Below are 25,122 nucleotides of genomic sequence, written 5' to 3' on the forward strand. Positions count from 1 at the left end.
CTCATTGCATTCATCACACTGTTTAATTTAGGTGTGATTGTTTGTGCAATTGTTTGTGACAGAGACAGATATAAAAAACACTCGGTGAAAAACTCGTTTTAAACAATTAGAAGTAAACAATGAACAATTTAACAAGCGCTCCAGATGTTATTGAGTACAGAATAGTGCAAACTTTAGAAATGATTTCACTGATCATGATGGATTTCTTTTAACGCTCACGTTATCCTCGATTTAATTTATTCCACTGAAACATGTAACTATCTTTTGATTATGGTTTTCTAAATGTTGCCTTTTGTCTACTGTGTGTGTGTGTGTGTGTGTGTGTGTGTGTGTGTTGAAGACTATTACAGACCACTATTAGGTATGAATATTAATTATTTTTAATATTATTCTTTTTAATATTAATAATTGTAACTATCTTTTGATTATGGTTTTCTAAATGTTGTCTTTTGTCTACTGTGTGTGTGTGTGTGTGTGTGTGTGTTGAAGTCTATAACAGCCCAGTATTAGGTATGAATATTAATTATTTTTAATATATTTTTTAATATTAATAATTGTAACTATCTTTTGATTATGCTCTTCTAAATGTTGTCTTTTGTCTACTGTGTGTGTGTGTGTGTGTGTGTGTGTGTGTGTGTGTGTGTGTGTGTGTGTATGTGTGTTAAAGACTATGACAGCCCAGTATTATGTATGAATATTAATACATATGATCTACATGCTATATGATGATGTGCACTAGTTTACACAGTACATATGTGATTATTGGCTCTGCAGTAAAAAAATGAAACAGTTAAACAGAAAATTAATCCATATTTATAACAGAGAATTTTATGGAAAAGACTCATTCAATTTGACAAATTTTCTTTTCTTAATGCATTCTTATTTTTAGCAGTGGATAGGACCCCTTTGTTACCAGAACATCCCATGCCAACATTCACGAGCCAACCTAAAACTCCGCCCACTACTACCCCTGCAGGTCCGATCAGAGTTTTCAGATAATCTGCATTTAGTGCATCTTAATCACAGCCCATCAGTGTGCAGCATGTCATCATCCTTCATCCATTCTCTCTTGCAGTGAGTGTTGTGAGGTTCTTAATTTCTGCTCAGCCTAAACAGATCTGCTACAACATGCCTGTAGGACACAAACTCCAACTCTTTCTGGACGGCTCATCAGGTGGGAAATATAACGGTTTCAAAAAGTTTATTTGTCGTAGTATTACAGGGGAAAATGTGCAATGAAATGCTGCAGGACTTTGCAACCTAAGTATGAATAAATAAGAACAATTCATACAGTAAGAAGGTTCATGAATATATTTATCTAATATATAGAGACATAAAACCAACTAAAACAGTGCAAAAATGAAGACAAAAAAATACAGTTAAAAAATAATAACATGAAAAGTATAATAAAATACGCTACAAAGGGAATTAAGTAATGTAAGTGATTGGACACCTTACATTTAAAGGAAGGAGCATTGTACAAAGTTACGCAGATATTTGGGAATAGGCAGAAGACGGACAGTGTAAATTTCAGGTGCACTCAAGTATCATGTTCAATTAGTAGATGTTAGTGAAAATTCAGGATACATAACGTCATATAAATCCCTCTTTTATGCTAAACAGTTAAACTGCTAAACCAAGCAAAACCCGAGCCGAGTACAGGAAGATCACAGCCAAAAGCAGACAGACAAATCCTCTACACTGCTAACGTTACTGTTAATAGTTTATCAGTTTACTGTTAATCAGCTGCCACTGTAAAATGAGACCTGCATTCAGGGGTGGAGCAAATATAGGTCTCAAGACCATTGAGTTTTACAGCACTACATTATAAATAGCTATGGAAAAAAAAGAGTGATAAACTCTTTGTTTCAAATATACTATGATCCTGGTTTCCTTAACACTAAAAGATGTTCATTAACGTGATCTCAAATGCCCTTTAGGGGATAATGTATAACATTCTCTCTCTCTCTCTCTCTCTCTCGCTCTCTCTCTCTCTCCCCAGATATCTCTATAAATGGGCAACTCTCAGAAAAAGGCTTTACGCTAGTTGCTATTCATTATAAAACAGCAAAGCTTCTTGTGAGTCCTAATGAAAGTGTCTACTCTGAAGGAGAGAACAGTGTGAAGTTTGTGTGGGGGCAGCCAGAGCCCAGCAGTCATGAGTCACAGAAGTAAGAACTAATCTTAACTGTACTGGTTTAAAAGATGTTATGTTAAATATGAAACAACACAGAAATAATGAAATATCCCAATGTGCAGGATCAAAACCTTGACCATGGAGGTTTTCACAATAACACCATCTGCTGCAAGAGCATGTCTGCTAATCAGCACGGGGGCTGATAGAGTTGGACAAGATTGTGGGAATTAGGAGCCAAAATCAACAAATAATAGCAGAGCAAAAAAGGCTTTGGTGCATAAAATACTCTGCAATCGGATCCCCAATAGTAATAGGCAAAATTATTTTAGTACATTGGTGGTCATCACTAAGACGCTACATACAACAAAACTTGTGGTGCTACACGGCAATAACTCATCAGGGGATATGGAAGGAATCCGCTCCATGTCAACTTTCCACTGGAGTCCCACAAGGCTCAATTCTTGGTACTCTTCTGTTCTACTTCTATAGACAGTCTCCTGTGAGCTCATATTCTCACACAGGTATTCATACCTGTCTATCTCTGGCTGACAAACAACTCATTCTCCGTCCCCCCACAGACACTCATGTTTTTGCTCAGCATGTCTGGCATGAATTTAAACACGGATAGCATAGTCTTACAATCTCACATTCACTCACATGAAACCAAATCGCTGAGTGCTGGACACGGCATAATCAACTAATGGATCATTGTCTCTTTCCACAGCATGTCAATATTTCAAAAGACCAACGAGTTAGACGTCACCATGGGAACTGTGCGCGTCGTTGTCCTCATTCATATGAACAGTGGAGATGTTTTTCTGTGGCCCGTTGTTCATAAACAAGGAAAAGATTCTAACTTTAGAGGCATTCTGGGTAAGACTGCACAAAAACAAAGTCAGACTTAAACTCAAAAATTTCTCTTTTAAATTCTAGTTCTATGGATCTGTGTTTAAATCAATACAGGAACAGGGGGACAGGGGTAAAGATGTCCATAGCTCGGTTTAAGGGTTTCTTCAAGTACGTTAGATAATTAGCCATAATAATATATAAGCAGAAAGCAGCACTGACAGTGACTCAGGATATTATGTTCATATTTATATTCTTATATTTGATAATCAAGGAAAAAACGATCTTCACTATGAAGAGCTCCAAGGATCAAAGCTGAAAATCAATGACCAGGAAGTTGATGCAACGCTGTAAGAAAACGGAACAATTTTAATTGATCACTTGTTCCACTTTTATGTAAACTCTTAAAATGACATGTTTCTGTCTCATTATAGGAGCTCTGCCAAAGACTACAGATTTGCTGCTGCCCCTAGTGTGGAATGTTGGCTTGTACCATTCCAGTCTGCCCTCCAGGGGGAGCTCTCTGACTTCACTGTGTCACAGCTGTAGAAACTCCATCTGAAATCTGGGAATCTTATTTTCAGCTGAATGCTGGTTTACTGCTAAATACAGTGAATTTAGCCTAAAACAAATCATCTGTCAGAGTACAGAAAATAATTATTATTGTTAGATAAGATGAGAGATAAGATGCCCAAAATACTGACCCCTGTGTAGTTCATTCCAAAGACCTGTTTAATTTAGATGGAGGAAACTAAAAATAGATGAAATAGCCTTGTAGCTATTATACTTGTATTCTTAGTCAGACTTCATCAAAACTCTCTGAAAAACAGACACAAACATTCTTTATTAAAAATAGCAAATGAATTACTGTGTATTCTGTTCTTTCACATGGTTTTCTGTATCACAACATGACGTTTATTCAGACGACACGATTCATCAAATAACAATGTAAACAAAACAAGAGGTTTGCAGGGAGCAGATGCACAACAAGTGAGAAACTTTGGGGTAAAGTCCACTTGCACTTTGTTGGAGTTTACATTTGTTTGAGCTGTTGTGTATGTTTTGGAGAGATTACTGGGGTGGACCTAGTGCTTGCCTCACCAAAGGCACAAATAAATAGTGGTGTGACGATAAAGAAAAATCACCTGAATTACAACTGAATAATTGGTTTCTTCTGTTACTGGTAATTGGATCAGTTGTGTTCATCTCCTTTAAGAGGTTGTTTGCTAATCCTTACTTACCTGCTACACCATCACAGTCAACAAAACATGTTTATCTGCATTAAACAATTAAAAAGAACAGCCATGTTGCTTCTCCAAAGCAAAACCACATCCTAATCTAAATAATCATCATGCATCGAGTAGGTAAACAGTCACTGTTCACTTCAAACAAAAACTTTCATCACACCTAAAAACTCTACTGGACACTGAGTCACATCATTAGAATCTGAAGACACATGTTAATGCAAGGTGTGTGTTTGTGTGTGTGTGTATGTTTGTGTGGGTGTGTTTGTGTGTGTGAAGTTAAAGTGAAAGTGAAAGTGACGTGACATACAGGTAAGTATGGTGACCCATACTCAGAATTTGTTCTCTGTATTTAACCCATCCAAAGTGGACACACACAGCAGTGAACACACACACACCATGAACACACACCCGGAGCAGTGGGCAGCCATTTATACTGCGGCACCCGGGGAGCAGTTGGGGGGTTCGGTGCCTTGCTCAAGGGCACCTCAGTCATGGTATTGTTGGCCTGAGCCTCGAACCCAAACACAGGAAGTTTATTATACTACAAGTTTGTTATGATGTTTTCTGCAGACTGTTAAAATGACATCATGTTGTCAAAATAAATGTCAATAAAGAAGCAAAAGTATGAAAAGTTCTGAAATGAAAGTGTTTTTCATCTTTGGGAATCAGAAGAGCAGCACAGATTTGATTAATCGTGTGTTAAGTAAACAGTATTGTGACTTTTGGCCCCTAGGGCACAAGGACAAATAGTGTGGAGCCACCAGCAGAAGGAGTAACCAGATGGTTTAAATGTGTGTGTAATTGTTAGAGTAGACAGCTGTGTGGGTCGTCATGGCAGGAGCCACAATCATATTAACTTTAACATATGCACTTCATGTTTGGTTTGGATTCTGATTCTTACAAAACAGCCATCAACATTCTTTATTTTTACAGTTTTAAGTACACATTAATTTATAGTTTACATTAAAGGACCTTACCGTAAGAGGTCACTGACATTACGGATGTTGATCATAGACCGACAACATGTGGGGGTGGGATTTGTTATCAAGCTTGTGTGTCGTGTGAAAGACCTTCAGTACTGTACGAGTCGCACCATGGAGAGAGCCACGATCCCATTAACTCTCTTAAGTGTCTTAGCTATCTGTGTCATTTCTGCCCCAACCAAGAAGGTAAGGTCCTAAAGGTACTCTGTAGGTTTGATAGTGTGTTTTTTAATGAAATTTAAAAAAAAAAAAAAAAAAAGAGCAGTCATTATAATTTGATATTGTGGTATAATGTTTATGAAATAATCAAATGATCTTTGATAAAAAGCTACTCAGTAGAAAGCTACTAACTATATTTCTTTAATATCATAAGTTTATATCATAATGTATCATAAGTTTATATCAAAAATTTCTAACACATCTGCAATGTAATTTAGTGGTTAAGGTCCACATTCAGGGGGTCACGGTGGCTTAGTGGTTAGCACGTTCGCCTCACACCTCCAGGGTTGAGGGTTCGATTCCTGCCTCCGCCTTGTGTGTGTGGAGTTTGCATGTTCTCCCGTGCCTTGGGGGTTTCCTCAGGGTACTCCGGTTTCCTCCCCCGGTCCAAAGACATGCATGGTAGGTTGATTGGCATCTCTGGACAATTGTCTGTAGTGTGTGATTGCGTGAGTGAATGAGAGTGTGTGTGTGTGTGCCCTGTGATGGGTTGACACTCCGTCCAGGGTGTATCCTGCCTTGATGCCCGATGACGCCTGAGAGTCCCGTGACCCGAGATAGTTCGGATAAGCGATAGAAAATGAGTGAGTGAGAGTGAGGTCCACATTCATTGATGATTTCGATAATGCAGGATAATTTAGAAAACATAACAAGAAGCAGCTGTTGATGTAAACAGATGGTGGAATGAAAGTCAATGGTAAATGATTAAACGTTACTAAATTGATCATTAGTATTAAAATGAATATTTCACTGTCCCCTAAACGCAGTCACGGGATGTTGACATCTACAGCTTCCACATCAATTCTACAGTAAACAGCCGCTACGCCGTCACGACCATCACAAGCCGTGTGGCGAACCGCCTCAATGAGTCCAAAGAGGTTCATTTCCAGGTCAAGATACCAAAAAATGCTTTCATCACCAAATTCAGGATGTAAGTCAATGTGAACAAGCCGCAATGCACTTATTTTACATTACAATCATAACCCTCTGATTAGTTTGTATATTTAATCCCTCCTTTATATGCCGAGACTTTTAAACTTATTGATACCAAGCGGTTTCACGCTGCTGCAGTCTGCCCACTTCTGATCTTGTTTATTTTTCCTAGTTCAGTGATTATTAATGTTAATGTTTGTCGTGTTCGCCGATCGCCCGGTCGCCTCTGACTGAGTTTCCTGTTTTCTGTTACTGAACCACAGATTAGATTTGTCTGGATTGATGTATATTATGTGGATTATAACATTGTCTCCTCAGGACCATAGAAGAAAAGACATACGATGGAGTTGTGAAGAAGAAAGAAGAGGCAGAGCAGCAGTACAGTGCGGCAGTATCCCGAGGAGAAAGTGCCGGGATCGTCGGGTAGCACAGATACACAAGTGGCAAAATTAGAACGTGGTTTTAGTCCAGTTTTTATTCTTAATTTAATATATAGAATTCAACAAGAGAAATTCAACTGAAAAACAAATAGAAACATGATGATAACCTGGTTCTACCCATTAAGTTTGCACACCCCTTAACTAATACTTTGTTAAACACATTTTGGATGTAAAGAACTCTTCTGGTTGAGATTTGATTAGAAGTCAGCAAATCTTTATCTGGCAATTTTACACCACAAAAATGCACCGAATCTATCGAACTGTCCGTGTGATCTCATGCATACAGAGAACACAATAGATAAGGAACAGTTCCTACACAATAGATCATGGTTTCGTGTTGTCACGTTACAAAAACCTGCTACTTTAACATTGGTGTGGAGTCTTTTTATTTGTTATTACTGATTAGAGAAACTAATGTAAGGCTTCATTACTGTTGCTAGGATGTAGTTATTAATGCCTTAAATTGTTATGGGCTTCAGCTCGGTAGGACGGACGCTGGAGGAGTTTAAAACCTCGGTGACGGTGGCGGCTCTCAGTAAGGTGACCTTTGAACTCACCTACGAAGAGCTGCTAAAGCGACGGCTTGGCAAATACAAGCTACAAATCAATGCCCAACCGATGCAGCCTGTGGCAGATTTCAAGGTATTCAAATATACTCACAGACAGACAGACAGACAGACACATGGACAGACAGATAGACAGACAGATGGATGCTTTAAACATTAAAGCTGACCCTGAAAATCAACTGCTAGTCTAAGGACACTTCTTACTGTACAAACACTGACATTCAGATTGTGTCTCCAAATAGATTGATGTGTATATTAATGAGGATCCAGGTATTTCCTTCCTGGAGGTAAACGGAGGGCTGAAATCTCAGGAGCTGTTCAATGCTGTAATCAGTACTCTAGCCAGCTCTACCAAAGAGGTGAGAACTAAACTTTGTGCTCAAACTTGATGAACTCTTCAACATCAAATCAACATCAAGGCCTCTGTCAAAGAAAATCAGTGTACTGATTGATCAGTGTGTCTTGGTTACACACAGATTACATTAAAGCTCCTACTCGTTTGTGTGTGTGTCTCTGTGTGTGTGTGTGTGCGTGTGTACAGGCGTGGGTGAACTTTTACCCCACTCGCGAGCAGCAGACCAAGTGCTGTGGAGAAAATGGACTAAATGGAGACCTGATCATTGAGTACGACGTGAAGAGACCGAATCCAAATGGACAACTGAGGGTACTTTTGTTGGAAGTGTACAAATCATAATAGCATTAAAACAATTGAGAAATAAGATGTCGCTAACTTTAATACTGATTCCATCCTCTCAGGCATCGAGCGGATATTTCGTCCACTACTTCGCACCCACAGATATTCAGCAAATCCCAAAAAATGTGGTTTTTATTATTGACCGAAGCGGCTCTATGCACGGCAGAAAGATGGACCAGGTAAACATGAGCAGACGTGATACTCACTGTAGGTGAAGTTTCTCATTTTATGACCAAAAGTGCACTGAATTATACTCATTTGTCCAATAAACTTTATCGTTCTGTGACCGTCACCAAAGATTCATGTGTACTGTATATGCAGACAGCACACAGATGGAGTCTGAAATAATGCTGATGTTCTCCATTTTAGACTCGTGTGGCAATGTTGAAGATTTTGGGAGATCTTGGTCAGGATGATTACTTTGGCTTGATAACCTTTGACTCTGCAATAAGGGTCTGGAAAACTGAACTTCTCCAAGCCACAGAAAGGAAAGTTAAGCAAGCGAAGGACTTTGTGAAGAACATTAGAGATGGAGGAGGTACAGTCGGTTTTCATATCGAACCCAGTGTGGCCTAAGACTTAGTGAACATGACATACGACAACATTTAGGTTTCTATCTGAATTGTAGAAATACAGCGGACAAGTTTTTGAAGTAAAATATTTAGTTCTGTGTTTCTATAAAAATGCACTGTGTTTTATGGAACTGTATATACTGTATGTTATTTATAAAAACGTATAAACGACTCATTACTGAACTTCCCCTCAGCCACGGACATCAACGCTGCAGTGCTGAAGGGGGTGGAAATGATCAGGAACCCCAGAGAGGGTTCTGCCTCCATCCTCATCCTGCTCACTGATGGAGACCCCACATCAGGTATTGAATCTTTGGATTGTGTTGGTCTCTTATTAAATCTGGCATCCTTCAAGTTTCTAAAAGCAAAGCTATTGAAGACTGTGAGAGATATAAGACGATGTATCTAAAGATTGAGCATCATTTAAAATCATTAATTTACTCCATTAGAAACTTAAATAGTAACGTTTTTGTCCCACAGGTGAAACAAACACAGAAAGAATTCAGGCCAATGTTAAAAAGGCCATTGATGGTAAATTTCCACTTTACTGTTTGGGGTTTGGATTTGACGTGAACTTTGACTTCTTGGAGAAAATGGCGCAGGAAAATGACGGAGTCGCACGCAGGATCTACGAGGACTCGGATGCTGACCTACAGCTGCAGGTGGGATACGGCATGTTAGTTATTTTCAGAAAGATCCCATTACACACCAGTCACTCGGCAAAGATTCAAATCTTTTTCACACCTTCATGCTCAGGGTTTCTATGAGGAAGTGGCCACGCCGCTCTTAACTGATGTCCAACTGAAATACCCCGGAGCTGCAAATCTCACCCAGACCAGCTTCAGGCAGTATTATAACGGCTCAGAGATCGTGGTGGCTGGACAAATCACAGACAACAGCCTGGAAACTTTACAAACCGAAGTCATCGCAATCTCAGTAAGATCATCACTGCTACCATGACTACAGATCTGCTCTTCAATTCCACTTCCCTCTCAATCTGTTTCTTATTTGTCATTTGGAAATCATAGTCCAACGCTTTAAGCCTTCCCCTACTAGTGTTCTGTTGAGCTGCACTGCAAATGAAAGTGTTTCCTGTTCTTTCCTGTGATTTTCAGAAAAACACAAATGTAACGTACCAGGACTCCACATCGGCAAAAGACCTCATTGATGTTTTACTGCAACATGAAAACGTCATCCAGAGACTGTGGGCTCATCTTACAGTGAAACAGCTCCTGGAGAAAGAGTGAGTCAAGTCAAGAGTCAAGAAGCCTTTATTGTCATTATAAACATATACTGTATATCTGTACACAGAGAAGTGAGACAACATTCCTCCAGGACCAGGTGAGAACAAAGACAGAGCTAAAGACTTAGTACTGTAAGTAAGTTAGTCTTAGCCACATAAAGTGTATCTGTACAACCTGGTGCAAACAGTGCAGGACAAGACAAACAAGACAAACAGGACAGTGCAGGACAAGACAAACAAGACAGTGGAGGACAAGACAAACAAGACAGACAAGACAGTGCAGACAAAACATTACAAGACAATACACAAAAGACAATAAACAGAAACAGTGCAGTGTAAATACTGTATGTTCAACAATATTGCAGTAATACTAGAATGAACACAGTGTTATAGCAGCAGGTCCCTGGGATAATGTAAAGAGCAAACGACTGAGATGTAAGACAGTGTGGTCAAAGATATCGGAGTCACCGCTGCGTGCTACTGCCATCTATACCGCCACGCCGCCATCTATAATCTATACACCGAGTGTTCAGCCTGTCTACAGCTTTACATAAAGAAACAATATGGTGGATTTACCGAGTGCTTTTGTGTGTGTTAGAGTGGCCCTCACAGGACAGGAGAAAGAAGCAGCCAAGAAAAAAGCTCTGGATCTTTCTCTGAAATATGAATTTGTGACTCCGCTCACCTCCATGGTGGTCACTAAGCCACAGGAAGAGGAGACTCAAGTCGCCCACAAACCAAAGGAAGGTGCAGAGACACCAACAACTAATCACAGAGTGATGCAATATTCGCCTCCATTAGGTAAGTGTAAGGGATACGATAGACAGGAAACCTCAATTACATTTTAGCACTTCAGGTTGTATTCCCCTCAACACACATCTTATCCATAAAAAGCTGAATAACGCCTGTGTTTATGACTCCACTGGTTATACAATGTTATATAAAAACTGATGTAAATCCAAGGCTTCAGAATAACCTTTTTAAGAATCATCACAGGAAATGGCTATTTTATGGCGTCTTAAATACCTTTACATTATCCAGAGCAACTTACATTTTAGCACAATTTTATACAACTAAGCAATAGAGGGTTAAGGGCCTTGCTCAGGGGCCTTGCTCCTTTTTGGACCTGGGATTCAAACTCACAGGCTTCCAATTGGTAGTCCAGCTTTAAACAGCTTTGTAATGGATGCAGCACTGTTTCAGGAGAATGGACCTGATGCATGCGCAGAAAGTCACAAGAAATTGTCCTAGACTACTCTGCATGTTCATTTCTAAATCATGATTGTTAGTATATTCATTTATAAACATGAGTAAAGGAGTACAGACTTTTAACTGGAATATAATCAATAAACAAAATTTGAAATGAGTTTGATGAGAAAAGAATGGATTATCGTTTCTAAATCAGATTATCGTTTATCAGGTCATCTCTGGTCACGGCACCACAAAGAAAGTTTTACACATTTACAAAATACTCACAAAAGAAAAATGACAGAGAGAAGCCATGAAAAGTGAGCACTTGTAAAGGGAACATATTTGTGCTGTTTCTGGGACAATGGGGTGTTGTTAGTCTGGGTCCTTGTAAAGAAAAATAAAAATTAACAGTATTCATATTATTTAGCATTTTTTAAAACAATTTAATGATTTCCCATGGCTCTTTTTTATAGCACATGGCCCAATTCCAGGGGGTCCACAAGGATTCCCAGGTCTACAAAGATACCCAGCATTAGCACGACAACCATTACGCCCAGGTCGACACAGACACCCAATTGTACGCATACACTCAGGACGATTACCAGGTCAAGCAGGACAACCAGATCCACAAGGATTACCAGGTATACGCATACACACAGGACAAGGATTACCAGGACAACCAGGACAAACAGGATATCTAGTTCCAGGTCTGTTTCATGGTATGTATAAATATGCCAAGTGAACAGTGTTTTTACTCATTTATAATTCCACATGTAGAAATGTGTTGATTTTTGATTTGATTTTTTTTCATGTTTGTTTCACTGAAGACTACGTAGGTAAGTTAATGATGCTCTGTACATTACACAGTCAAGTGCCTTTAATTTAGCCTCATCATGGTACAAAACCTTTTAAAACTCTTCAAAATTTGGAAGATATTAAAATGACATCAAGTGCAAACAATGAACCTTTACCTCATCGCATTCATCACACTGTTTAATTTAGGTGTGATTGTTTGTGCAATTGTTTGTGACAGAGACAGATATAAAAAACACTTGGTGAAAAACTCGTTTTAAACAATTTGAAGTTAACAATGAACAATTTAACAAGCGCTCCAGATGTTATTGAGTACAGAATAGTGCAAACTTTAGAAATGATTTCACTGATCATGATGGATTTCTTTTAACGCTCACGTTATCCTCGATTTAATTTATTCCACTGAAACATGTAACTATCTTTTGATTATGCTTTTCTAAATGTTGTCTTTTGTCTACTGTGTGTGTGTTAAAGACTATGACAGCCCAGTATTATGTATGAATATTAATACATATGATCTACATGCTATATGATGATGTGCACTAGTTTACACAGTACATATGTGATTATTGGCTCTGCAGTAAAAAAATGAAACAGTTAAACAGAAAATTAATCCATATTTATAACAGAGAATTTTATGGAAAAGACTCATTCAATTTGACAAATTTTCTTTTCTTAATGCATTCTTATTTTTAGCAGTGGATAGGACCCCTTTGTTACCAGAACATCCCATGCCAACATTCACGAGCCAAACTAAACCTCCGCCCACTACTACCCCTGCAGGTCCGATCAGAGTTTTCAGATAATCTGCATTTAGTGCATCTTAATCACAGCCCATCAGTGTGCAGCATGTCATCATCCTTCATCCATTCTCTCTTGCAGTGAGTGTTGTGAGGTTCTTACTTTCTGCTCAGCCTAAACAGATCTGCTACAACATGCCTGTAGGACACAAACTCCAACTCTTTCTGGACGGCTCATCAGGTGGGAAATATAACGGTTTCAAAAAGTTTATTTGTTGTTATTTGTTATTTGTTGCAGTATTACAGGGGAAAATGTGCAATGAAATGCTGCAGGACTTCACAACGTAAGTAAGAATAAATAAGATGGATTCATAAGCAGGTTCATGAATATAGTTATCTAATATATAGAGACATATAATCACACCCTCAGTGTCACCCATATGAGGATGAGTTTCCCCTTTGAGTCTGGTTCCTCTTAAGGTTTGTTCCTTTACCATCTAAGGGAGTTTTTCCTCCACAGTCACCTGAGTCACTTCAGACGTGCTCATTGGGGATAAATACATACACATTTGTAATGATGGGTCCTAACGCTGAGGATCCATATGCAAGCTTTATTAACTCACTCGTCATACAACAGGCAAGGGTCAATACCAGCAAACACAACAATGTAGAAGAGGCAGAAATCATAATCAAAATACAGGCAGTAAGTCAGCGCAGGCGGCAAACAAACGACAGACAGGGAAAACAGAACAAAGTAATAAACTGGGTAATCACAGGACAGAGAATGCTCAGACTGATAGCTGTGGCAAATCAAGACTTCGCACTGAGGGCAAGTTCAAGTGCAGTTTATATAGGAAGTGGGTGATTGGAAGCAGGTGGCGGTGTAATCAGTCCCGGTAAGAGGATTATGGGAGATGCAGTCCGGAAAGTATTAGTACTCGGGGGAAGGTTCCCTCTGGTGGCGATCGAAGGGCTAGGCAGGTGCTTCAACCATGACAACATTGTGAACTAATTATATCTAATATTGATTTTGAATTTTGTATTATATTATTCTTTATATTAACCTTTTGTTCTATGTTTATTTATTTTAAAGCTGCTTTGAGACAATGTCTATTGATAAACGCTTTGTTTCAAATATTCTATGATCCTGGTTTCCTTAACACTATAAGACAGCATCAATGTGATCTCAAAGTCCCTTTAGGGGATAATGTATAACATTCTCTCTCTCTCTCTCTCTCTCTCTCTCTCTCTCTCTTCCCCCCCAGATATCTCTATAAATGGGGAACTCTCAGAAAAAGGCTTTACGCTAGTTGCTATTCATTATAAAACAGCAAAGCTTCTTGTGAGTCCTAATGAAAGTGTCTACTCTGAAGGAGAGAACAGTGTGAAGTTTGTGTGGGGGCAGCCAGAGCCCAGCAGTCATGAGTCACAGAAGTAAGAACTAATCTTAACTGTACTGGTTTAAAAGATGTTATGTTAAATATGAAAAAACACACAGAAATAATGAAATATGCCAATGTGCAGGATCAAAACCTTGACCATGGAGGTTTTCACAATAACACCATCTGCTGCAAGAGCATGTCTGATATCCAAAATCAACAAATAGTAGCAGAGCAAAAAAAATTCTTTGGTGCGTAAAATACTCTGCAATCGGCTCCCCAGAAGTAATAGGCAAAATAATTTTAGTACATTGGTGGTCATCACTAAGACGCTACGTACTGATAGAACAACCAAACTTGTGGCGCTGCACGGCAATAACTCAACAGGGGATGTGGAGGGAATCCGCTCGATGTCAACGTTCCACTGGAGTCCCACAAGGCTCAATTCTTGGTACTCTTCTGTTCTACTTCTATAGAGAGTCTCCTGTGAGCTCATATTCTCACACATGTATTCATACCTGTCTATCTCTGGCACACAACCCATTCTCCGTCCCCCCACAGACACTCATGTTTTTGCTCAGCATGTCTGGCATAAATTTAAACACGGATAGCATAGTCTTACAATCTCACATTAAGTCAAGGAGGCATGCATCAAAGCTCTTCTCTCTTCTGGCACCCAAGCGATGGACTAAACCTCCCCATGAAGTCTGAATACCTAGCAGTCTTCTAATGATGTCTTAAGACTTAACAATAACCAAAGTACTTAAATGTCAGCATTAAAATGTCTTCATTGAAACCAAATCACTGAGTGCTGGACACGGCATAATCAACTAATGGATCATTGTCTCTTTCCACAGCATGGCAATATTTCAAAGGACCAACGAGATAGACGTCACCATGGGAACTGTGCGCGTCGTTGTCCTCATTCATAAGAACATTGGAGATGTTTTTCTGTGGCCTGTTGTTCATAAACAAGGAAAAGATTCTAACTTTAGAGGCATTCTGGGTAAGACTGCACAAAAACAAAGTCAGACTTAAACTCAAAAATTTCACTTTTAAATTCTAGTTCTATGGATCTGTGTTTAAATCAATACAGGAACAGGGGGACAGGGGTAAAGATGTTCATAGCTCGGTTTAAGGGTTTCTTTCAAGAAAGCAGCACTGACAGTGACTCAGGATATTATGTTCATATTTATATTCTCATATTTGATATTCAAGGAAAAAACGATCTTCAGTATGAAGAGCTCCAAGGATCAAAGCTGAAAATCAATGACCAGGAAGTTGATGCAACGCTGTAAGAAAACGGAACAATTTTAATTGATCACTTGTTCCACTTTCATGTAAACTCTTAAAATGACATGTTTCTGTCTCATTATAGGAGCTCTGCCAAAGACTACAGATTTGCTGCTGCCCCTAGTGTGGAATGTTGGCTTGTACCATTCCAGTCTGCCCTCCAGGGGGAGCTCTCTGACTTCACTGTCTCACAGCTGTAGAAACTCCATCTGAAATCTGGGAATCTTATTTTCAGCTGAATGCTGGTTTACTGCTAAATACAATGAATTTAGCCTAAAACAAATCATCTGTCAGGGTACAGAAAATAATTATTATTGTTAGATAAGATGAGAGATAAGATGCCCAAAATACTGACCCCTGTGTAGTTCATTCCAAAGACCTGTTTAATTTAGATGGAGGAAACTAAAAATAGATGAAATAGCCTTGTAGCTATTATACTTTTATTCTTAGTCAGACTTCAGCAAAACTCTCTGAAAAACAGACACAAACATTCTTTATTAAAAATAGAAAATGAATTACTGTGTATTCTGTTCTTTCACATGGTTTTCTGTATCACAACATGAGGTTTATTCAGACGACACGATTCATCAAATAACAATGTAAACAAAACAAGAGGTTTGCAGGGAGCAGATGCACAACTAGTGGAGAAACTTTGGGGTAAAGTCCACTTGCACTTTGTTGGAGTTTACATTTGTTTGAGCTGTTGTGTATGTTTTGGAGAGATTACTGGGGTGGACCTAGTGCTTGCCTCACCAAAGGCACAAATAAATAGTGGTGTGACGATAAAGAAAAATCACCTGAATTACAACTGAATAATTGGTTTCTTCTGTTACTGGTAATTGGATCAGTTGTGTTCATCTCCTTTAAGAGGTTGTTTGCTAATCCTTACTTACCTGCTACACCATCACAGTCAACAAAACATGTTTATCTGCATTAAACAATTAAAAAGAACAGCCATGTTGCTTCTCCAAGGCAAAACCAGATCTAAATAATCATCATGCATCGAGTAGGTAAACAGTCACTGTTCACTTCAAACAAAAACTTTCATGTTTCATCGCACCTAAAAACTCTACTGGACACCGGCTCACATTATCATCTGAAGATACATGTTAATGCAAGGTGTGTGTGTTTGTGTGTGCGTGTGTTTGTGTGTGTTTGTGTGTGTTAGTGTTTGCGTGTGTTAGTTTTTGCGTGTGTGTTTGCGTGTGTGTGTTTGCGTGTGTGTGCGCGTGTTTGTGTGTGTGTGTTTGTGTGAGTGTGTGTGTTTGTGTTTGTGTGTGCGTGTGCACGTGTGTTTATGTGTGTGCGTTTGTGTGTGTTAGTGTTTGCGTGTGTTAGTTTTTGCGTGTGTGTTTGCATGTGTGTGTTTGCGTGTGTGTGCGCGTGTTTGTGTGTGTGTGTTTGTGTGAGTGTGTGTGTTTGTCTTTGTCTGTGTGCGTGTGTTTGTGTGTGCGTGTGTGTGTGTGTTTGTGTGTGTTTGTCTTTGTGTGCGTGTGTTTGTGTGTGTGCTTGTGTTTGTGTGTGTGCATGTGTTTGTGTGTGTGTATTTGTGTGTGTGTGTGTGACAACAGTTCTTCCCCAAACACAAGGACGTTTACTGTACTACAAGTTTGTTATGATGTTTTCTGCAGACTGTTAAAATGACATCATGTTGTCAAAAAAAGTCGATAAAGAAGCAAAACTATAAAAGTTCTGAAAGTGTTTTTCATCTTTGGGAATCAGAAGAGCAGCACAGATTTGATTAATCGTGTGTTAAGTAAACAATACTGTGGCTTTTTGCCCCTAGGGCACAAGGACAAATAGTGTGGAGCCACCAGCAGTAGGAGTAACCAGATGGTTTAAATGTGTGTGTAATTGTGAGAGTAGACATCTGTGTGGGTCGTCATGGCAGGAGCCACAATCATATTAACTTTCATTGGATCTTTACTTCTTTGTGTCACCTCAGTGCCAGTTAAGAAGGTAAGAACTGAGCCCAAGGTCCGTGGGTCACCTGCTAGTTTCTTAAATTACTTTCACACTGCAGATCTTTAAGCTACAGTAACTCCTGTAAATAACGTTGAATAACAATAACAACTGTCATTTTCACTATCATCTTAATTCTCAAATGACCCTTCATTAAAGCCATAAAGTGTTTTTTTGTCTGAATAAGTGAAGGTTTCGTTAATTACATCTGTTATAATGCTTGTGTAAAAACATGTATAAAAAAGTCGTTGTGCAAACGTTGGGTGAAGGTCCACTCACACACTGAGGGTTATTATTGTCTGAGTTCTTCTGTATGTTTAGGAGAGGTTACTGGAACTGAGTGCGTATGACAGTCAAAAAAAAGCAACACAGTACTTGTGTGACTACAAAAAACTGGACTGAACATAAAAGATTGTTAGAATTTGATAATAATCTAGAAGTCATTTTCATTCATCTGTACTTGAAATGGTTTTTAACAAAAAGCTGAAAAAAAAAGTCTCAATCTTGTTGTTTTCCCCTAAACGCAGTCCCGGGATGTTGACATCTACAGCTTCCACATCAATTCTACGGTAAACAGCCGCTACGCCGTCACGACCATTACGAGCCGTGTGGCGAACCGCCTCAATGAGTCCAAAGAGGTTCATTTCCAGGTCAAGATACCAAAAAATGCTTTCATCACCAAATTCAGGATGTAAGTCAATGTGAACACTTAAACGTAATCAGACATGAAGGTGTGATTTACACAAGAACCACATGTAAAGAGCAGTTCTGATATAATGCTGATGTCACTGAACACCAGCTGGAGATCACCACAGTGATAACAGAAAGCAGGTGAACTAAACTCAAAATATCAGGGAGTTTGACTTGTGTTCCTGTGAAGCGGTGCGAGGAGCAGTAAACAAACTCAATACTAGGGTTGCAAAGGGGCGGAAAGTTTCCGGTAAATTTCTTAATCTGGGGAATTTTGGAAATATTCCAAATTGGAAACTTTACAGGAATTTATGGAAATTTAAGGGAATTACTTGGAAATATAGGGAAATGTATATAAACTATATCCTATACAAACGTAAATAACATTTGTTTGGTCATAAGCAGACATGCATGCAAGGTAATTAAAAAATGACGTCTTGACTGATTTAATGGTAAGTAGAACTTTAACTGATTCTTTCATTAAGTAACACAAAAGTATAATAAACATTATTATTGTAATAAACATAATAAACGTAATAATTCTAATAAACATATTCCCTATGATTTCTGTAAAATAAAAGCATCCCCACCCCAAATGATCTGTGCATGTGGTAACGCTCCTAATTTACTGCTTATTAAGAGTTAGTGAAGTAGTTATTAAGTTTAGGTATTGGGTACGATTAAGAATGTAGAATAAGGTAATGTAGAATAAGGCATTAATATGTGATTAATAAGTACTAATAAATAGCCAATATTCTATTAATATTCATGCTAATAAGCAACTAGTTAAATTACCCTAAAATAAAGTGTTACTGTGCATGTTATGGAATAATGTAAGTACCTGCAGGGGGTTTGGCCTCAATGGCCCTCCAGTAAGCAGTGTGCTGTGTGCGAGTGACTGAGGAACGCAGGGTACAAATTCAACTTAAATTGCATTAAATCTTGTTGTTTTAAACAAAATTATGCTGCAAGATTTTTTTATCTACATTTAAGTTCCTTGTTATAGGCTTTTTTTTTTAATTCCCAGTTTATTTCCATACATTCCCGTTAATTCCCATATATTCCCGTTAACTCCCATATATTCCCTATTAACTCCCATATATTCCCGTTAATTCCCATATATTCCCTATTAACTCCCATATATTCCGGTTAATTCCCATATATTCCCGTTAACTCCCATATATTCCCGTTAGTTCCCATGGAAAGTTTCCAGCCTTGAAAATTCCCGGAATTTTGCAACCCTACTAAAGACGCATGGCTCCTTAGCACATAGAATCCTTAATTGTGGTTAATGTTGCTTGTATGCAATAAATAAATGCGTCTAAATGTCTCTTCGTGAGGATCATCGAGGGAAAGACGTATGACGGAGTTGTAAAGCAAAAAGAAGCAGCGCAGCAGCAGTACAGTCAAGCCGTATCACGAGGAGAAAGCGCCGGGATCGTCAGGTACCACAGACACAAGGATAATTCTTATAGAACTCTTAGATCACATGGTTTAGATTTCACATTAATTAAAGTACAACCATTATGTTTAAATATTAAATTATGTTTCTAACCATCCTAATGCACTAGCATAAACACTCAGTAGCAAACAACTAGCGCAGGTAATGACGATCCTCGTTGTGGGCTTCAGCTCGGTAGGACGGACGCTGGAGGAGTTTAAAACCTCTGTGACGGTGGCGGCTCTCAGTAAGGTGACCTTTCATTTCACCTACGAAGAGTTGCTAAAGCGACGGCTTGGCAAATACAAGTTACAAATCAATGCCCAACCGATGCAGCCTGTGGCAGATTTCAAGGTGATTTAAGTCCTAAGGACCAGAGAACATCTAGAACATGTTTCAGACTGAAATTATGATCACGTTGTACGGCAGTTTATATTTACTATTTATTATGTGACTGAATACTGAGATTTAAATGAAATATTATGTGGCCATATTTGTGTTGAATGCAATGATTAAAGGTGCAGTGCACGATCTCTGAAAGCCAATGTTGACATTTGAAATCACCAAAACAAACACGCCTCTAACCCAAATGGGTGTCACCCCCGTTTTGATAGCTCCGCCCCACACAAACATACGTAACCCAGGCAGCTATTATGGCGGAACCTGTTGGGGCAGCTGGCCGAGGGGATATTTTTATCAGTAAATGAACACAATGAGTAATACTATGGTAGTACAGATGTGTATTTGTAGTACTGTGTGTTGTACCGTGAAAGGTTTAGCTCCGTTTCACCTAGAACCCGAGGCAGAGTTAACAGCAGGTATCCACCATGTCAGTGTTTCAATCGCTTTCTGCTAACGTCACACATGCACACTGAACACTCTCTCCGCCGCATATTGCCAAGACACGCCCCTTTCTGCTCATTGGCTAAACATTCGTTTTGTTTGTCGGCCCGACTATGTTTTCTGAAGCATTTTTCAAACATTCTGCACCTCGCCTTTAATAGTTCAAAGCAGGTCACAGGTTCTTCTTGCAAAGAACAGGTCATTGTTTAAATAAATGATTTAAAATGACTGAAACTAGGACTATAACAAACACATAAGATTGTGATTTAAACACATTTTAATCCAATACATTTTTTAGATAATTAGATCCATTCTTTTTATATTCTTTTCGTCTGACTAAACATAAACATACGATTGAATAGCTACCATACGTTTGTATCGGATCGTACGATCGTGTCTCGTCTAGGTTGATGTCTACATTACTGAGCGGTCAGGGATTTCCTTCCTGGAGGTAAACGGAGGACTGAAAACACAAGAGATGTCCAGTGCTGTAATCACTACTCTGTCTGCGTCTACCAAAGAGGTGATAAGTAAAGGTTAAAGTTATGCTTTAATGAAAATCTAATCTGTACTACAAAAATGAGCTGGACCTTTGTCATGCATGACTGAACGTCTGATGTACAGTATAAACCTGCACCGTGTGTGTACCTGCAGGCTTGGGTGAACTTTTATCCCACTCGTGAGCAACAGACCAACTGTGAAGGCTGTGGAGAAAATGGACTAAATGGAGACCTGTTCATAGAGTATGATGTGAAGAGACCTAATCAGAACGGAGAACTGCAGGTTTAAAACTTTAAACAGAATCTTAATCAGAACCTTTATAATAATTAAAATTATGATGCTTTCCTGTGACATCACATTGTGACTGTGATGTGAATATAAATGTAAAGCACTGAGTTGGTAACGTGTTCCTTTCTCTAAATGACTTTGTCTCTGCCCGTTTCTAGGCACTGAACAGCTATTTCGTCCACTACTTTGCACCTACAGATGTTCAGAAAATCCCCAAAAATGTGGTGTTTCTCATCGACCAAAGCGGCTCCATGCAGGGCACAAAAATTCATCAGGTAGACAATAACGTTTTTAAGGAAATAAATTAATAGAATAGAATAGAACGGAGGCATAGAAGCCTTTATTATCGCCACATATACATTACAGCACAGTGGAATTCTTTTCTTCACATATCCCAACTGAGGAGGTTGGGGTCAGAATGCAGGGGCAGCTATGATACAGCACCCCTGGAGCAGGGAGGGTTGAGGGCCTTGCTCAAGGGCCCAGCAGTGGCAGCTTGGCGGTGCAGGGCCTGGAACCCCGAGCCTCCGATCAACAACCCAGAGCCTTAACCAGTTGAGCCACCACTGCCCCTTAAGCTTGTAGTAATAATAATCGTTCACCACAAAATATATGTTTTTAACGGGTTATAACACAGAATAACGCTGACTTTGTCACACGTAAATGGTACCGCAAGTAAATAGTCTCATTAGGTGCAGGTCAAAAACTCCCAGTGATTTAATGCAGTAAATAGATTCAGAGGAGACGAAATCTGAAACACTTACCAGAAATCAAAGGCAGGAGTGCGTTATGTGCGGTCTACTAACGTGACAAGCAAGTTCCTGCTCTAGCTGCCGTTTCAGTGAACACGTAGAGCGCTGAACAAATCCTAAAATAATCAGTTAGTGACGAAACGCTACAGCGTGATGACTCAGTAGCTGCACACACACTGGCCTAAAGGACTTGGTCTGTTTTTTATTTCTACCTTTTTTATGTTAGACTCGTCTGGCGATGCTGAAGATTTTGGGAGATCTGGCTGAAGACGACTACTTCGGCCTGATCACCTTTGACAGTATTGTACATGTCTGGAACCCTGAACTCCTCCAAGCTAAAGAAGAAAATCTGGAGAAGGCAAAGTCCTTTGTGAAGGCAATTCAAGCTCGGGGAGGTAAAAAAATCTACAAACAAACTCTTGGTTTCTCTAAAAGGTGAAGGTCGATTATACCATATTAACATTATTGGGAATAATTAAATCATCAAGCTGCTAAAGGACTTCATCTCTGTTCATTCGTATTACTTTTACACACAAAATATGGTACGATTGAAGTTAAATTAGTTTAGAGTAAAAAAATGTTTGTAGTACGCTCAGGTTTGAAATACGATTGTAATTCTTTATTGTGCTCAAGTCATAAGAGACTCAATTAATTACTTACGTTAAATTAATCATTTAATATTTTCACTTCTCCCTCAGGCACAAACATCAACCAAGTCGTGCTAAATGGGGTGGAAATGATAAAAAGCCACCCGCGACAGGGTTCTGCCTCAATCGTCATCCTGCTGACTGACGGAGACCCCACTTCAGGCACACACACACACGCACACACACACGCACACACACACGCACACACACTAGCACAAACAGTATCTATATCTCAACTGCATTTCTTATAAACTAAATACAAGTAAAATATTTAAAATAGAATTATTCTGCAGTCAATACAATGATTCTTCTATTGAGTTAAAAAATTACTGTGCCGTATTTTAGTATTTAGACTTTGTGCAGTCAGTCAGTTCTAACAGCTCTGTGTCCCGCAGGTGAAACAAACACAGAAAGAATTCAGGCCAATGTCAAAAAGGCCATTGATGGTAAATTTCCACTTTACTGTTTGGGGTTTGGATTTGACGTGAACTTTGACTTCTTGGAGAAAATGGCGCTGGAAAATAACGGAGTCGCACGCAGGATCTACGAGGACTCGGATGCTGACCTCCAGCTGCAGGTGGGATACGGCATGTTAGTTATTTTCAGAAAGATCCCATTACACACCAGTCACTCGGCAAAGATTCAAATCTTTTTCACACCTTCATGCTCAGGGTTTCTATGAGGAAGTGGCCACGCCGCTCTTAACTGATGTCCAACTGAAATACCCCGGAGCTGCAAATCTCACCCAGACCAGCTTCAGGCAGTATTATAACGGCTCAGAGATCGTGGTGGCTGGACAAATCACAGACAACAGCCTGGAAACTTTACAAACCGAGGTCATCGCAATCTCAGTAAGATCATCACTACAACAGATCTGCTCTTCAATTCCACTTCCCTCTCAATCTGTTTCTTATTTGTCATTTGGAAATCATAGTCCAATGCTGTAAGCCTTCCCCTACTAGTGGGGGAGGCGCTGTAAGCCTTCCCCTACCTGTTCTTTCCTGTGATTTTCAGAAAAACACAAATGTAACGTACCAGGACTCCACGTCGGCAAAAGACCTCATTGATGTTTTACCGCAACATGAAAACTTCATCCAGAGACTGTGGGCTCATCTTACAGTGAAACAGCTCCTGGAGAAAGAGTGAGTGTTCAGCCTGTCTACAGCTTTACATAAGGAAACAATATGGTGGATTTACCGAGTGCTTTTGTGTGTGTTAGAGTGGCCCTCAGAGGACAGGAGAAAGAAGCAGCCAAGAAAAAAGCTCTGGATCTTTCTCTGAAATATGAATTTGTGACTCCGCTCACCTCCATGGTGGTCACTAAGCCACAGGAAGAGGAGACTCAAGTCGCCCACAAACCAAAGGAAGGTGCAGAGACACCCACAACTAATCAAAGAGTGACTTAACGGTGTATCAAACGGTGGCTTAGTGGTTAGCACGTTCGCCTCACACCTCCAGGGTCGGGGTTCGATTCCCGCCTCCACCTTGTGTGTGTGGAGTTTGCATGTTCTCCCTGTGCCTCAGGGGTTTCCTCCGGGTACTCCGGTTTCCTCCCCTGGTCCAAAGACATGCATGGTAGGTTGATTGGCATCTCTGGAAAATTGTCCCTGCTCCTTTCACTCATCTTTAAACAGCTTTGTAATGGATGCAGCACTGTTTCAGGAGAATGGACCTGAGGCATGCGCAGAAAGTCACAAGAAATTGTCCTAGACTACTCTGCATGTTAATTTCTAAATCATGATTTTTAGTATATTCATTTATAAACATGAGTAAAGGAGTACAGACTTTTAACTGGAATATAATCAATAAACAACATTTGAAATGAGTTTGATGAGAAAAGAATGGATTATCGTTTCAAAATCAGATTATCGTTTATCAGGTCATCTCTGGTCACGGCACCACAAACAAAGTTTTACAAAATACTCACAAGAGAAAAATGACAGAGAGAAGCCAAGAAAAGTGAGCACTTGTGAAGGGAACATATTTATACTGTTTCTAGGACAATGTGGTGTTGTTAGTCTGGGGCCTTGTAAAGAAAAATAAAAATAAAAATTAACATTATTCATTATTTAGCCTTTTTTTAAACAATTTAATGATTTTCCATGGCTCGTTTTTATGGCACATCACCCAATTCCGGGGGGTCCACAAGGATTCCCAGACCTACACTCAGGACAACAAGGACAAGCAGGACAAACAGGAGATCTACTTTCAAGGCAGTTCTATGGTATGTATAAATATGCCAAGTGAACACAGTGTTTTTACTCATTTATAATTCAATATAACATGTAGAAATGTGTTGAATTTTGATTTGATTTTTTTCCATGCTTGTCTCACTGAAGACGATGTAGGTAAGTTAATGATGCTCTGTACATTACACAGTCAAGTGCCTTTAATTTAGCCTCATCATGGTACAAAACCCTAAATTAAAACCCTAAATTTAAACACACCCTTCAAAATTTGGAAGATATTAAAATGACATCAAGTGTAAACAATAAATGACAAACAATGAACTTTTACCTCATCGCATTCATCACACTGTTTAATTTAGGTGTGATTGTTTGTGCAATTGTTTGTGACAAAGACAGATACTGTATAAAAAACACTCAGTGAAAAACTCGTTTTAAACATTTGAAGTTAACAATGAACAATTTAACAAGCGCTCCAGATGTTATTGAGTACAGAATAGTGCAAACTTTAGAAAT

General features: G+C 39.2%; 2 protein-coding genes across 5 annotated transcripts; both read left to right on the plus strand.

The window, feature by feature from the left end:
• The first annotated feature begins 267 nt into the window (after positions 1 to 267).
• Positions 268 to 3,847, plus strand: LOC132837808 (uncharacterized). 4 transcript variants are annotated; one of them, XM_060857684.1, is made up of 9 exons: positions 268 to 361; positions 490 to 510; positions 668 to 688; positions 890 to 976; positions 1,076 to 1,174; positions 2,003 to 2,171; positions 2,862 to 3,010; positions 3,258 to 3,333; positions 3,418 to 3,847. In XM_060857684.1, exons 1-9 carry the CDS (start codon positions 283 to 285, stop codon positions 3,530 to 3,532), a joined length of 816 nt encoding a protein of 271 aa, XP_060713667.1. In that variant the 5' UTR covers positions 268 to 282; the 3' UTR covers positions 3,533 to 3,847. The 4 variants fall into 4 exon arrangements, with proteins under 4 accessions (XP_060713667.1, XP_060713668.1, XP_060713669.1 ...); XM_060857685.1 differs by having other exon boundaries at positions 893 to 976; XM_060857686.1 differs by lacking the exon at positions 668 to 688.
• A 1,395-nt stretch (positions 3,848 to 5,242) lies between these two features.
• Positions 5,243 to 24,667, plus strand: LOC132838464 (inter alpha-trypsin inhibitor, heavy chain 4-like). The gene is made up of 34 exons (XM_060858786.1): positions 5,243 to 5,399; positions 6,200 to 6,363; positions 6,684 to 6,788; positions 7,285 to 7,447; positions 7,614 to 7,730; positions 7,913 to 8,035; positions 8,128 to 8,244; positions 8,435 to 8,603; positions 8,832 to 8,939; positions 9,118 to 9,299; positions 9,394 to 9,573; positions 9,753 to 9,880; positions 10,479 to 10,681; positions 11,545 to 11,790; positions 12,581 to 12,667; positions 12,767 to 12,865; positions 13,917 to 14,058; positions 14,861 to 15,009; positions 15,222 to 15,297; positions 15,382 to 15,481; positions 17,163 to 17,255; positions 17,786 to 17,949; positions 19,289 to 19,393; positions 19,581 to 19,743; positions 20,639 to 20,755; positions 20,887 to 21,015; positions 21,180 to 21,296; positions 22,000 to 22,168; positions 22,472 to 22,582; positions 22,816 to 22,997; positions 23,092 to 23,271; positions 23,435 to 23,562; positions 23,640 to 23,788; positions 24,570 to 24,667. Exons 1-34 carry the CDS (start codon positions 5,325 to 5,327, stop codon positions 24,665 to 24,667), a joined length of 4,638 nt encoding a protein of 1,545 aa, XP_060714769.1. The 5' UTR covers positions 5,243 to 5,324.
• The last annotated feature ends 455 nt before the right edge of the window (positions 24,668 to 25,122 follow it).

This window comes from Tachysurus vachellii, chromosome 22, assembly GCF_030014155.1.
Source record: "Tachysurus vachellii isolate PV-2020 chromosome 22, HZAU_Pvac_v1, whole genome shotgun sequence".
Classification (NCBI taxonomy): domain Eukaryota; kingdom Metazoa; phylum Chordata; class Actinopteri; order Siluriformes; family Bagridae; genus Tachysurus; species Tachysurus vachellii.

Coding starts and splice junctions, on each gene's coding strand:
- LOC132837808 (XM_060857684.1), top strand. CDS start 283: ATGTTGCCTTTTGTCTACTGTGTGTGTGTGTGTGTGTGTGTGTGTGTG. Junction 2,172..2,861: donor AGCAGTCATGAGTCACAGAA/GTAAGAACTAAT, acceptor CTCTTTCCACAG/CATGTCAATATTTCAAAAGA. Junction 3,011..3,257: donor TAACTTTAGAGGCATTCTGG/GTAAGACTGCAC, acceptor TTGATAATCAAG/GAAAAAACGATCTTCACTAT.
- LOC132838464 (XM_060858786.1), top strand. CDS start 5,325: ATGGAGAGAGCCACGATCCCATTAACTCTCTTAAGTGTCTTAGCTATC. Junction 9,574..9,752: donor CCGAAGTCATCGCAATCTCA/GTAAGATCATCA, acceptor TGTGATTTTCAG/AAAAACACAAATGTAACGTA. Junction 20,756..20,886: donor TGTCTGCGTCTACCAAAGAG/GTGATAAGTAAA, acceptor GTGTACCTGCAG/GCTTGGGTGAACTTTTATCC.